The 15480-nt window shown below is 41.5% G+C and overlaps 1 protein-coding gene across 6 annotated transcripts in view; it reads right to left on the reverse strand.

Annotated features, from left to right (window-relative positions):
• The window catches only part of ADAMTSL1 (ADAMTS like 1), an 869288-nt gene that overhangs the window by 166549 nt on the left and 687259 nt on the right, over window positions 1–15480 (reverse strand). For all 6 annotated transcript variants that reach the window (XM_017660035.3, XM_017660032.3, XM_073228449.1 and 3 more), the window contains 2 exons: window positions 11261–11562; window positions 5423–5552 (listed from right to left, as the gene is read on the reverse strand). In XM_017660035.3, the coding sequence (XP_017515524.3) occupies window positions 5423–5552; window positions 11261–11562 (432 nt within the window). The remainder of the gene's footprint in view (window positions 1–5422; window positions 5553–11260; window positions 11563–15480) is intronic.

A 15480-nucleotide genomic window follows, 5' to 3' on the forward strand; every position in this document is an offset into this window, starting at 1 on the left:
AGCATACATGTGACATTTACCCTTGTTGATGTCAAAATGCTGCTGGGAACAATTCTCATCACTGGGCCAACACATTCCTGGGTAGAGAAATAACAGAGCCTGCCACTGGGCCAATCAGGTCCCAAAGTTAAGAAACAGGTCTTGGCAGGTTCCTCTGTTGTAACTTGTCTATCAGGGGAAGAAAGGGAAAGACAGTGTGATTATGCATTTGGATTTACCAAGGAGGATGACCATAGTAATAACATTAGCTCTCCAAAAGCACCCAAAAATGGCCTCCAAATCTGGACTCAATTTCTATGGACGCCAGTGAGCTCTGGCACGCTTTTTAACGGTTAGTGTGGACAGAGCCAAAGGCAGTGTATGGAAACTTTGGGAACACAGCAGCAGATAAACTAATATTTAGAGAGCATGTTGAAACAGTAACCCTTAAAACAAGTTGTCAAAGGGAAGGTGCCTGCAAAGCTGTGAAAGCTCCACCAGAAAGCAAATTAAAACATGGTTGTGTAAAAGGACAACACCTTCTGCTCCAGCCATTTCAGGCTAATATAGAAGAAAATTAGAAATTGGAAATCATTTGCTGCGAGTACGCATGGATTTTGTTAGCGTACCATGAAATAGGCATTCTGAAATTTGCTTTTAAAGAGGACACTCTGTGACCTCTACGACGTTTTTCTTAACTCTCTTGTCTCAAACTGGAATTCTCAAACTTATTTTATAGTTCTTGCCGGTTCGAGAAGCCACCCTAAGTCTGAGAGAAGTGATTGGGGTTGGGGCTAGGGGCAGAAACCAGGCACTGTTCCTGGAATTAAGGGCTTTTTTTCCCCCTTCAATGTTTATCTATTCTGCACCACTCAGCTGTTCTCTGTTGCACAGAAATAAAAGTTTAGTTTAAAAAGTATGTTAGAACAAAGCTGCAGAAATTGCCTGGAATTTCCTTCATTCTCAGCCATCTGGCTTTCATTGCTTACTTCTTTCCCCTCCTCCATGTCCGTTTACCAAATCTTTTCAACACACACTGGCCAAGCTATCAAATGCTTATAATTAATAACAGTCATACTCCTTTTTTTTTTCTTTTAAGGTAGTGTTTTCTGGCTTTCCTTGGGCTGTTCATGTCATCGCTAGTATAAACCAGGGAGACGGTCAGGAAAGCTTAATTATTAAGACTTGGTTGAATGAGAGAGAAAATCTAATCAAATCTGAGTTAAGTCTTGAATACAAAAAATTCTGTTTCATTTCAAACTTAAAGGATTTCTCACCAAGAAGTGAAAGGGGGAAAAAGGGAATTTTTCTGAGTGCCCACCAGGATCCTATTTTAGAGCTCAGGAATCTGAGGACCCCGAAAGTATATGATTTCTTGAAGGTCACATAGCTAAACATGACTGGCAGAATTTGAACACAGGTCTAAATCCTCTGGTTTTTATATTGGTGGTCTCAGGGGGTGGGGAAGACCTGTAGGCTATATTATTCAGCAAAAGATCAAGTTCCCGAGCAATATACACAATATGATCCCAATTACAGAGGGAAGAAAGTCTTGTATATTTTAATATGATCATATATGTATATAAATTCCTAAAAAAAAGACTGGAAAGTTATGTACCAAGCCATTAATAGTGATTATCTCTGGGGAGAAGAATTGAGTGGAACTATAGAGCATGGTGGGGAAAGTAGAGCATGTATCTGTCTGTCTTGATTACTTCTGCTAGGCCTCACTTTTAAAGAAAGAATTTTTGTGCATTACTTGTATGATTGTAATGCTCAGGAAGCTTTCTTATTGGGAACAGGAGGCTGACTTCTCTGCTAATAACTGATCTTAGCTCCTTTTTGGACACTCCTCACTTAAGCTTGTCTAACCCACCAGTGGAGGTGGGCAAGGTGGTGGGGCTCCCAGACCCAGATGACTCAGATGGTGGTAAAGGTGCCTAAAGTGATTTTTCTTCCTTGTAATGATAACTTCTTTGCTATCAACTTTGATGCAAAATCCTCATTGTCAGTTCATAAGCAAAAAGGTCCTAATTTCTTCTGGCCAATTTCAGGCAAGGTTGTTAAGGATTAACACCTATCCTCCATGTGCTACCTTCCATCTCTCCCGACAATCAACTCCCTGGGTAATGCTAACAGCTCACCCACTCCCACTGCGTCTACTCCCCTTCTAGTAAAGCTTGCCCCATTCTTATTTTGAGCATCTTTTGCCAATTGTGGCTGCTAATGTAAAGGGCTACTCCTTGCCTATTTAAATTTCAAACTGTTATTTAAAGCCTAAGAGAGGGACTCTAATAATGGCATTTTCAGCACCATCTGGTGGGTGGGAGAGAAGGGATAAGGGGGATGCAGAGCAGAAATAGCATTTAGGGCTTTTCAGCTATCATTAATCACTGAGCCTAAACATCACTACTTCAGTTTGGCCTTAGTCCTTTATGCTTATTTATTCAATAGACACTTAACAACCACCTGCTATGTGTCAGATAATATGCCAGGCACTATGTGAATCGAGAGGAGGATTGAGACATAAAGCTGACAGCAAGGACTTGAAAATCTAGTTCTCCTCAATGGAAAACCACTGTTTTTTTTATGTGCCCTAAAAAAATATGCAGGCATCTGTGGGCTTGCATGCACACACACACACACATGTGCATAGGTGAATTGGAACAATCAGAATACCTCCAGCTTGACAACACACCTTCCTGCTGTGGATAGCTAGGTCTGAGAACGTCTCTGCCTAAACCTGGTGAAAGTTGGATGTGTGCTTCTGATACCAGCTCTGCCATTCACACAGAGTCAGTCAGGAGGAGGTAGATTTAATGTTAGAAAGGCTGCTTTGATAGGACACAGCCTCCAGGGACTTTGGTATTCTCCGTGTGATCTGATAACTCTGATCACATACAAGAGAAAAACAACTTCCTAACTGGCATAGGACTGGCAAACTGAGAAAGCTACTCTTAACCAGCACCGCCTCTCAGAGATATAAGCTCAGTGACAAAGACTAGAAATATCATTTCTGTATGTCTCACAAAAATTACTAATTTTTTTTAACATATGGAAATCAGCATAGACCAAGAGCCCAAAAATCAGTGTACAGAAACTCGGGGTCCATCAGAGGACACCCAAAAATGTGCAGGGAACCTTGGTTCATGAGCAGTAAGAACTGTGAATTAATGATTTAAATTATTCCCAACTGAACAGAAGGTGCTTGGGAAAACAGCACCCATTATGCCTCTACCAAACACATTTCCTTTTCCATATACATCCTACATCAACCTTCAAAAAGAGATTTTTTCCCCCCCCTGATATTATACTGAAATATTCTAAAGGAAAGGCCCCTCCATACATTCCTCACTTCTAAGATGAAAATGTGCTTTGGCTCTTTAATGGGAGATGAGGAGAGTGAGTCATATCAGGCCACTGTACTTTGGCCCTCTTTGTTGTTTTAATTAACAGCAATCTACAAATGCTCAGCGGTGTATGGTTGGCCCAAGAAATGCCTGGTTGAGCCCAGTAGAGATGACTTGCCTGTCAGTCTGACGATTGCTTGGTGGAAAATCAAAGCACTGAGTTTATCTGAAGTAAATGCAATGAACTTAAGCCTCACAAGAGTCCTTTCCCAGGAGTCAATAAAAAGGGCGGAGAGTGAATTTAGCTTATCTAATTTAGCCATAGTACTTGAGGGTGGGGAGTAACATCTTGAGTCCTATTACTCTTGCTGCCCCAGGAAGGGACGGGTTTAGCAGCTGCAAATCCCAGAAGATTTTCAGCTAGTCCCAGGTACTTGCATTGCCTCAGCTCATCACAGCATTTGGATACCATTGCAGCACTAGAATGTGGTGAGAAAGACACTTAGATTTGTTTTTAAAGTGATGGTAAATAAGCAGAACAGAAATTATCCCAATTACCAGTGCACAAAAGCAGCCCTGGTGGTCTAATGCTTCTGCCTACAGTGTAATGAAGAGTCATGGCATGTGTGTACAGCTGGGTCATTCTGTAAATGTGGAAACAGAAAAGGCAGACATCTTGCCCAGTGCCACACAGCTAGTAGGTGACAGAGTTTGGATGAGAAGCCAGCCTTGGGGCTCTTGCAAGCTGTCCATGCTAAAAGCACTCTGCTTTTTCCTCTGAGGGGAGAATGCAGTCAAATAGAAGGGGTTTGTATCCCTTGCCCATGCAGTTAGGTCTTAGGTTCACTCAACTGGAGAACTGTGAGGTTAGGACAGAGATGTAGGACCAGGTTGGACAGGCACAGAAAAGATGTTTCTCAGGATTCCATGCACTGGATCCAGCCCGTGACTCTGTTTTACTGGCTGCTGTTCTCATGGGTTGGGTTCTGCTCCAAGCAGCATTTGATTTTCTGGTTGCCTTGGAGAATGTGAGTGGTCCTCCTCACTTCTACATCTGAGAGGGGAAGCCAGGCCCACCATGCAGATCAGTACATGGGACAACTCTGGCAGTGTCACCGTGAGAGTGTGCCACAATCTGATCTGAGGAGGCCTGTAATCTGTAAGTCCCAGAGAAAGGCATCTAGCTGGCAGAGGAGTCAGACAAGCCACCTCAGCTTGACCAGTAAAACACTGTTAATTCCTAAAGGCAACACACTGCTGTTTACATGCTACTCTACAAAAAGAAGAAAGAGATGAAATATTCAGAAACAGCATTCCCCTTTGCATCTAGGATATGTCCATGTCCAGTCATGTTCTTCACCCCATCATCTGGCTTGGAACTCTGAATTTGGTTCTTTAAACATCTCCCTTTGAAACCAGAATCATAGATGAGATGGTTTAACTTCTACAGAGATTCGCTCCAAAGAAGTATCTGAAAGCAAGTCTCAAGACACCATAAAATAATGTGGAATGAAGCAGTGATTGGACTGATTATGTAAGATTCAAGGTTGGGCAATAATTAGACCCAGGCAGGGCTAAACAATGAAATGCTCTAATTGATTTTGTGCATGTGGGATGACACACGTACCCTGAGCATGCTATAATGAGTCTGCATGCTGTGTGCATATAGATTTCACAGTGGATCAGTTCTACTACCGAGATGCTTCAGTTCCTTATCCCCTGCGATCCACATGCCAATCGATTACTGTGGTGTGAGGGCATGAGACACAGGCTAAAAGGTGGTAAAGACCAGGAAGTGTGGTCAGTTCTTGTTGCCTCCAGGAGAAAGCAGCAGTGTGGCACGTGGACACACCAGCCATGCCACGGGGCTTGTTTCAGTGCACGGAGCCTTCTGGACCCCGAGCATGACCACTGGGCTAGAATTCCAAGGCCCTGGTTTCAATTAAATTTAAGTGGATTTGACTAAAAGTTTGAACTCATGTTAATTGCTTTTCAAAACATTGGTAACAATAAGTGTTCTGGTCTTGCCCATGCTCAGACACACCCAGCCCTGAATAGGCCCCTGGGTAGCAGGCAGGCAGCAAGCCCCTTACCTTGATGGGCAGGGGTCCAAGCTGCAGGATTTCAGTAGCTGCGGGGGCCGGCGGCTGGTCACGCACAGGTTCTCCTCAGCAGGCTCCCGCGTCTGTTTGTTCAGGCAGCTCACCACAGCCTCCTGGAGACCTGTGTGCAAATCACGCTGTCAGGCCAGAGTGGGCATGTGTGCGGTGATGAAGTGTAGACAAGGCAGTGGTGGGAGGTCTCTGGGATCAGTAGGACTCTCGCTGCCTGTTACAGACGGCAGTTTAAAGTCCAGGACTGCCCATCTTGTCAAGCCCTGCTGGCTGTGGGAGAAAGTACTCAAAAGCTCGTGCCCCATGGGGAGGGCAGCTCCCTCAAGGAGGGGAGGCTGCCACCAGTACCACTGAAGTGCTTTTAAAGATGCCACCAAGCTCAGTAGCTGCCAATGCTGAAAAGTGATTATTTAATGCAGAAAGAGGGCAGGGTGACAAGAGAAAATGGCCAAGACCTCCACATGTTACATTTTAACCAACAGATCATCATATTTGGAAGGGATGCCATGAGCCACATTTTAATACCCAACATTCTGTATGCTGCTTTTCTCCTGGGGCCTTGCATCCCTCACTCCAGTCTGTTGGTTTTCTTTTGGTTCTGGTTCATTTTTTTTCATGATTTAGGGCAACTTTGGAAGTTGGAACAAAGAAAGAGAACAAGATGCACAAGGACTACATCCATGGAAAACAATATCCTTACATTCATGGGAAACAGTGTTCCCACTGACACCTGCTGATGTAGTGCTAGTGAAATGAGGGTTTGAGCAGCGACGGGTGCAAGGTCACTTGGCAGGTCTTCCAACGTGGCGTATGGGATCCCTAACGGGGACTCTCATGGAGCAAGGAAACATGTAGCTGTAAGGTAATGGCCAGGCATTTGATTCTGATGCCCACACTTAGAACAATAGTCAAAAGCCATAGGTTGTGTATTATCAGCCTGGTACCAAGGTAGAGCTTGACATGTATCATTTAATCCTCTCAACAATTCCATGAGGTAAGCACTATTTTCCCCAGTTTACAGACAATAAAACAGAGGCATGGAATGGTGGGAAGTTTTGCTCATGTCATACAGTTGATAAATGGTGAGGCTGTGCTTTAGTGACTGACAGCATTAACATTTAAAAGTACTAGGAGGCTGTTGTATCTGCTGGAGAGCTTCAGGAATAGCCTAGACATTTGTCTGGGATAATTTCAGCAGAGGTCAGTGTAAGGAAGAGGCGAGACAGGTCATTCTGGATAATATGCTTTCAGTCATACATAGCTACCTATGTATATACAGATGTGCACGTCTAAAGATATCTATCTGTAGTCAAATATTTGTATACAGTTGTAGTAGAGTATGTGACAGTCTGTGTAATTAGTTTTATATATAAATTACATACACATTTGTTTTTATTTTCTGCCTTGCTTTGTCAATTAGGAACTAATCTAGGACAGCTGACACTTTGCTTATTAGAACTGCTGCTTCCCTCTTATCTCCTTGATGTTTCTCCAAGAACTCATCACCCCGACCAACAGGCTAATGCTTCCTAAGGTGATGTTGCACTTACTGAGACAGTTCACTCAGTGAGACCATCATATAAGAAGTGGCATGTTAAAGCCAGAACCCGAGTTCCTTTCTTTCTTCTTAGTAAGTCTGATAAGTCAAACATTTAAAAAATTAGTCGCAATATTTACCCTGTGGCCAGGAATATAATTTTCCTTTTTTTCTAAGCTTTCTATGAGCTTCACAATTTCACTTAAACATACCGTGGCCAGTTCAGGGTGGAACATTTGAGATTTGTACTAGATATTCAAGTCACTCCACCATATCCCGTAATGTTGACTATAGGGCGGTGTTCTCTTGGTTGCAGCTGGGATGAGCCATTTGAATTTCATGGTATAATGATAAAGCAAAACATTTCACATGAATTGCTGATATCATCACAGATACTTCCCACTGGAATAGTCTGGCATTATTAAGGTAGGGACGACAAGGGGCTGGATGAAGCTGATTACTCCATACAGAATCGAGAGTGGTGATTATGTTAGAAATTACATTTTAAATTCACTGACTGTTTAAAGCCAAGAGATTCTAAGTGTTGCTCTAAAATAAAATGAATTTTTGCCCTATGCAGCTACTGAACACCTTATGAAGCTGGGTTGGTGATCTGAGGCAGGAAGTGACCACAGGGCTTGTCGTTAACCTTACTTAAAGTGCTTCAGGTGTATGAGTGAGGACTTGTGAGCTCCTTGTTTATATTATGTGCATTCTTTTAGGAGTGCAAGGAACAAGTGCAGCAAGTGCTGAAGACTCAAAGCACCTCAGTAGTGTCTTCTTTTAGCTATGTGGAACACAAATTTACCTGACCCCAGACCAATAACCCTAGCTCAAGATAAAAATCACTTTTGGGGTGAGTGAGTGCAGAGATAAGGAAGCATTCTTGAGTTACTAAATTCTGATCTAAAATATTGTAAAACAAATGTATTTGGCCTCTGCAATGCTGTGCGTTAAATGTCTATGGCCATAGGGGCTGGTTGCCTCAGCATTCCTAGGTGGGGCCTGAGTGGTGGGGGCTGACTGAGGACAGAGTGGTGCGATAATTAAGGAGTATCTGGGACCAGCCCTGCGGTCAACACACAATACATTTTTGTGGCATGACAAGTCTAAAGGGCAGGGCTAGACATAGGGCAATTTAGGCTAAGGGGAGGTGGGGATGGGATGGCTGGAGGAAGGGACACGGAGTGAGGGCACTGCCTGGAATGGGGCGGTGAGAGGTTGGAAGAGAGAGGCAGTGTGAGTATTTCACCTGTGAGTTCACAGGATAGTTGGCCCTGGGGAGTCAGGCCAGGATGTGAAAAGTTAGCCTCCCCAAGTTTGTGCTTTTTCCAAACAGGCTACTATATGCACTTAGAAGGAAATTTTTAACTAACACAGAGTACATGTTTAAAGTACAGTACTTTATGACTTTGAGTTTTGTTCTTGACAGGAGCAAAAGGAGAGAGGATTCAGAAAAGAGCAATAGGTACAAGACTTCACCTTTCCTTCCTTCTGAAGTAGATTTCAAGTTTTCCTTTGGCTTGATTTTAATATTGATTTTTACCACCTAGGAGTTCAATGGAATAAAGGTGTTCGGGTTCAAATCCACTCTCCTTGCCACACCTATTAGTTCACATGTGGGAAATTAAAACATAACAAGGAGATGATAGTGTGACACAGGACACGTATCTGAACAGGTTAGGGTCCCTTTCAGTCTTCCAGAAAATGGAATTTTTCTGTGTTTATATATCCGAGAACAGCATAATTGTTGCATGATAGTTGACAACAGCATGGGGAAATGCAGCCACCACTACAGCCTACATCGCTAACAGTTCCTTCTGCCCACTACCTCTGCTAGGTGACAGGTTACTTCTGTGTCTGTCCAATTTCATCTCTGGAGATTGCAAAGACAATAAAATTAGGCTGACCAGCCTTACAACCCAAAATTGATATAAAATCTGTTAATCCTGCACATTTTTGATTGGCTTCAGTCAGGATGATTAAAATTATATATGACCTTGTGGGTTATATTTTGGTGAAAGATCAAAGTTGATATAGCAATTAAGTGTGACTGCCAAACACTTACTTGAAAATATACATGTCCCATAGAGCAAAATAATTTTTTAGTGTGTACAGGCATCACATGGACCTTATAACCCTGGTGTATTTTCAACACTTTGGAATTTTTAACTCTATCATTTTAGGCATAAATATATTCTCTTGGCACAGGGACATACCTGTATGTAAGTGTGCACAGTTGCTGACAGTTAAAGACCTAAGACATTTCAGCAGCTTTACCCTATCTTGGATATAGAGGATGTACAATTTATGTTATGCAATGATGCTGAATTCCAACAGGTAGAGATCAATTGTATAGCACACATCTAAATCTGATTTCCAAATCAGTGTCTTCTGAAAACATTTTAAATTAAAAACATTCCACATACTCTTTATGCTTTGAATTTTATACCCTTGGTTGATCAGCAGAATGGTCAGAATCTTAAAGATAAACATATCTGGTTATTTATATATTTCATTACTGAGTCTGTATTTTCCATCTGCTCATAAACTTCCAGGTTTGACTTATAACTGAGAACCATAAATATTTTTTTTTCTAAGTGCATTTATTTTAGACTAGAGATAATGATTATTCAGTTCAGGTGATCATGGAAATTGAGGATAAACACATACCATCTGAACTTTTGAGTCATTCATTATAATGGAAAGAGGCAACTGTAGCCACTGGCTGTGACCTTTCCACCTGACCTCTCAGCTCCTGTCTGGGCTCAGAGATCACCATAGCTTATTTAACACTTCTCCCTTGTTAAGCTTGGAAGAAAAGACGTCCTCCATGTGTGTGGACAACACCATAAGAACATACATCAGCTGAGTTCCAGGAAACTCTCCCAGAATCACATGGAAAATTTTAGGTTTTAAAATAACAGGGCTCTCCATTAAAACACTTTAGAATTCCATGGTTTGAAATTGGAAGACTTAGAAACAAACAAGAACCTCATGGTCAAAACTATTAAACACTTACTAAAAGACCTGATGGAGAAGTCAATTCTTTGCTAGTACTTGTTCCACTATTCATTGCTTCTCAACTACGTGAGAATAATTTGGGCACATTTGCTCTTAACATTCTAAATAAGGACAAAAGATGCCTTTCTGAAAGTCATGGTTTAGAGAAGATTTCTGGGAAATAATTTTAATATTTCTTTATACTGATGAAGTAAGAAACTTAACTGGGAATAAAGAACCTTAATGTGCCAAAAGGGGTTACTGACAGCCAGTAAGAAGGATCTGGCAGAAAACCAGCCAGCATGTCCTCACCTATCACAATCTCTCTTGGGAGTAGGGTTTGGAGACAGTGGCAGTACGAATTTAATGTATTCCCTATAGTGGTAAGAAAGATCATAATCTTGAAGAATTGACTTCAATGTCTTTGTCTCTCACTACAATCCCATTTGTAACACCTAAAATAAAGAGCCACTGGCCCTGATATCACCATAGAATATATCTAACAGAACCAGGTCAACCAACATACATGGAAATACTTAACATTAGTTCAATAATATTCACAATGAGAAAGCTTCAGGAATTCTCTAAGTGCTTAAAGAAGTGTGGGATGATGGAAATACTCTAGACAGAAATAAATAAATAGAAGGCCTAGTCCAGGCTGTCACTCACTATCTGTGTGATTTTGAACAAGTCGCTCAGCTTCTTTGTACCTTAGTTTTCTCATCTGTGAAATGGCGGTGGCTTCAGACTTTAAATTTCTCTCCGGTTCCAGGTAACCAGTGTGTTAACTGCCATTTAATACACCCTTCCCCTTTGTGACTAGATATGACTTTGGAAAATCAACTAGTAAATCAGAGGGACTACAACCTCTTCTTGGGAACAGCAGAATGTTTTGTCATTTTGGGTCTTGGTCCCCACCACATGCACTGAGGCAAGGGCATAGATAAATAAAACTGGATGTTGAGAGCATTGCCAAGTCAGTGTCAACTGTGTTTCTCAGTCAGAAATGCTAGGATATATTGTGAAATATCAGAATGACAACTGAAAGTAAAAGCATTAGCTGTGCTGGCCACTCACAGCTGACAGTCTGAGAGCCACTCAAGCCCAAAGAGAAATACATCTGTGTTTCATTCAGTGTGCTTTACATTGAGAACAGCTTCCTCCCCTCTCCCCTGCTTATCATTCCTGGACTAGAGGCAGTCACATGACACAGGGAGAGCGGATACAGAAAAGGACACAAAGATGGTGGGGATCTGTGCCAGAGCCCCGCTTCTTACCTCCTCCACAAGACTCGGAGCACTTGGTGAAGCCCTCATACTCCCAGTCATACAGCTCATCAAAATCCTGCAGGCTGCCAAAGAGGCCCTGTGTCTCTTCTGGGTGGAACTCGGGAACTTCCCCGTTGCACGGTCCTGTGTAACAGGAACGCTGGGATGCCGGCTTGGGCCCTTCACATTCGTCAACAGGCAGGTCAGCCACCGACTGAGAGAAAGACAGGAGCACCTGGCACCTGACTGTTCGCACCTGGGTCCCCAGGCCACAGGTCACGGTGCAGGCTGACCAGGCCTCAGGGATGAACCTGCAGTCAGCAAGCAAACAAAAGGGCAGGATGAGGAGCCCCAGATGGGAGATGGTGGGGTTTGCGAGGGGCCGCATAGCACCTGCCCCACAGTTCAGTGCTGTCACAGGAGGTGCTCAGGGCTCTGCCGCCCTGTCCTGCGATGGGCGCTTCGCTTTAGTTCACAAACTCATTTGCCACTCTTTCTGGATTGGTTTCTTTGTGAGTGTCATATGAACTCCCAGCTGCAAGGCATTCCAGCCACAGGCCACCTGCTTTCTCTCTGCTTTGCACCCACAGAGGCAGCTCTTCAGAGCAGGGGATTGGTGGTTTCTTCTCACTCGCTCAAGAATCCCAGCACTTGTGCCTCCTGCAAGATGCTGGCTATTCTTACAGCAGACTAATACTGATATTAAAACTATAACAAAATAAGCCCTTGGAGATATTTAAGGAAGTATTTTTTTTAGTCTGGATCTCATATTCTGTAACTTTCTTTGCTTTTCTGCTCTATGTGCTTCCCAAGATTTATTTATATGTGGAAAGAGGTTTTTTTTTTGTAAGTTTCCAAGAATGGAGCAAAGTCTTGTGCCTCACACATTCTTTGAATTAGTCTGGACTACGGTCCTTTTTATATCATGGAGAAAAGCTGTGCTACAAATTTAAATCCACAGGCATGTCACCGTAAATGAGAGGTTCTGCATTCATATGTCTGTTTAGGAGCTTCCACCCCCCAAGAGAAGCCACACTAGTGAGAACCTAGTTTTTCTATGAGTTTCTCTAGAATGTAGGACACTATTCAAATTCCAAAACAAGGCTTTTTTCCCCCCTCCCACTAATCAACAATGGCCATAATTGCAATGACCTTGAGAGGGGCCTAGGGACAAAACCTGGAGGGAACCACTCTCATTTTCAAAAAGTTAGGATAATAATCTGGAGGAAGAATTTTGGAATAAAAATTTTATTTTTCCACGACGCTACTGCTTTCTCACACAGAGTCATGCTGAGGTGGCATGCAAGTCTGGCTCCTTAACCTTGACTTTGGCAGAAAAGGGAAGAACTGATAAGATAGTTGTAGCATGAAGTTCTAGCAAGCGCAAATGGTTCATATCCAGTTTAAGGCAACTGAAATTCTAACATGAAACCAATTCAAGTTTTCAAACTGGAAGTTGCTCAATAAGGGTGCTTCTCAGGCCTGAGCCTGGGCTGTGTGCGGAGCCCGGGGATCTGGTGGGAGAGCCACATGTACCCCCAAGCAGCTCATAATGTCAGGAGGCATGGAAGGAGTCCCTTCAGCAAGGACCCCATGCTTGCTACTTTTGCAGATCCATCTCCTAGGACGGAATGAAGGTCACATACAACCTGGATAGGAAGGAAGGGCCACCCAAAATTATTTGTAAGAAAGTTTCATCACAAGGTCACCTCCCTCTCTTATTTCTGAATTATTGATTCCATCTTCTGGCACGTAGGGAACGTGGGGGAAAACAGCATCCTCAAAGATTAAAAAGTCTCCTGTTTAAATCATGCTACCTATAGGAGCTTTCTAGAAATATAAAAGCAAAATCTGCAATCAAAATAATTTTATCCCTCTTATCACACATTCTCATAGGTCTGCCTAGCTTCTGGAACAAGAATCATGACAAAATATGAGCACTGAGTTTTACGATCCAGGTATATACATAAAAGAAAATGTATACTAAATTCCTTTGAATATTAAAGAAAAAAACCAAAAGCAAATAAGTCTGCCAACTTTGGTAATAACATGATGAATAATGCTTCTTTAATAATGTGCTGGTGAATTTTGTTTTCAAAAAGAAAAAAAAAATGACAAGAGCTCAAAAAGAATTGTGCCGCATCAGCTTTTCCTATGTTGGAAAGGTTATTGTTATTCTCCAATAATAACTCTCAATGACCATTAGAAGAGAACAAGGATCAGCTGGCTTTCTCTGTAAAGGGTCAGATAGAAGATATTTTCTATTATGTGGGCTATGTTTGTGGGTCTCTGTTGTTCCAACCTCTCAGCTCTGCCAACCTACTGTGAAAACATTCAGAGGCAAGGTGCAAACAGGTGCATGCCGCAGTGTTCCAGTAAAACTTAATGGGGAATGGGGATGGGAAGACTGGTGGAAGGGTCTGAATTTCGCCTCTGGGCTGTTGTGTTCCAACTTCTTCTATAGGATGTTTAGTGGAGATACCAGGCACACTGAGATCATAAATATCTCCAAGCTGATTTTAGATCTTAGGTTCCATCTTTTCCCACATATATAAGCTTATAAGAATGACAAGTAGCTAAATTGATTTGCTTATGCTTTATCTCCCAAAGTGAGTCTCAGATGAAATCTAGAATATAAAGGATGCACAAAACAAAACCTTCAGTTCTCCTTGCTTATACTATCCATCACTTTGCATTTGATCTCTTTCTACTGTGAGCAAGATACAACAAAAGCACACAGAGCAGAAAGGAAGCTACTGAAGCCCCATGAACTGTTGCAATGGTTGAAACTTGTGTTTTTTTAAGCAGCATCAAAATGAAGTGTGTGTGTGTGTGTGTGTGTGTGTGTGTGTGTGTGTGTGTGTGTGTGTGTGTGTGTGTGTGACTATGTGGACACTTAGGGTTAATAGCAAAAACAATAAACTTCTACTTTATGTTTCCCAAGTGAGAGTCTTATCAAATGTCAAATAGCCTTACGGGCTTATCTCCCAACCCACTATTCTTAGGTCTTCATCAAGTTCACACCAATTAAAAACAATTTGCCTTTTAAGTGGTGCTGTCTTTTGGCAGTCATCTTCATTTCTCTAGTGCATACGCTGCATGATACAGCATATTCTCTCTTGTTGAAAGCAGGAGATTATATTTCAAAAGAAAAATATCTAATAGTGCAAATAGCCAAATGAATAGTATCTGTTTTTCATATGAAACTTTTCCCCACATCCCTCCATCTCCCAGCTCTGTACTGACTAACTTGAGCTTTCTGGCCACAAGTGGGAGAAAGCAAGGTCAGTGAGAGGGCAGGCAAGTGAGCCAGGAGGTTTAAGCATAAGGTTTAAAAGACTCAATTTGAATAGTACTTGCTGAGTTAGAACCTTTAAAGTGGGACCTTTAAAATGGAGTCAGTAGGTTTAAAAAAATATTTTGATGCACAAATGTGCACTGAAAAAGTTCTTATTATTGAAGTTTGAGTAATTTTCAATTTTTTTTTGTAGCAGCCCTAGATGGGAAGAACGGGATAAGAGAGTTCTTTAAAAGATGGATTTGAACTTCAGAAAATCTTCCTATCTCTAAGAATTTTTTGTAAGAAGGCAAATAATATGTATCTGTCTGGTCTCCGATTTACAAAATTAATTGTTCATTAACAAAAAGCTGATCCTTTAATTAGAGTTAATACTATAGTCCTTTTATGAAACAGAAAAGAGTAATAATCAAATACACTTGTAAAATCCCACAGTGGTTTAGTTTATTTGTGGCTATTATGGAGTCAGAAGCATAGACTGAAACAATAAAAACAATCACTTCATTAATAATAATGCTCAACAGAAACAATTCACTATTGGTTAATTAGTTTCATGTCACTGCAGACATTAGCCACAGGTAGGCTCTAGTTTAATGCACACATGGTCTGTAACTAAGATATTTAACTTTACCTTTTTGCCCCTTATTTTCCTTTTTCCTCCTTTCTCATACACATTTTTGTTTAAAAATTCATTGGGATTATTCAAAATAAGAGTAATCTTGTTCATAAGGTATATATTATATGTGTAGACTATATAATATATACTTATATATTCAAAATAAGAACAAATCTTATTCTTAGAGCCTCATTCTCTAGTTTAAAAATGCAAACTGAAACTTTCAGGAAATCACATCAGAAATACTTAATTTTGGTTTACTTTTCAATTTTATTACATCTGAGTTATAAGTTGATAGGGGCTGTGGATTTCTGT

This window comes from Manis javanica, chromosome 2, assembly GCF_040802235.1.
Source record: "Manis javanica isolate MJ-LG chromosome 2, MJ_LKY, whole genome shotgun sequence".
NCBI lineage: Eukaryota > Metazoa > Chordata > Mammalia > Pholidota > Manidae > Manis > Manis javanica.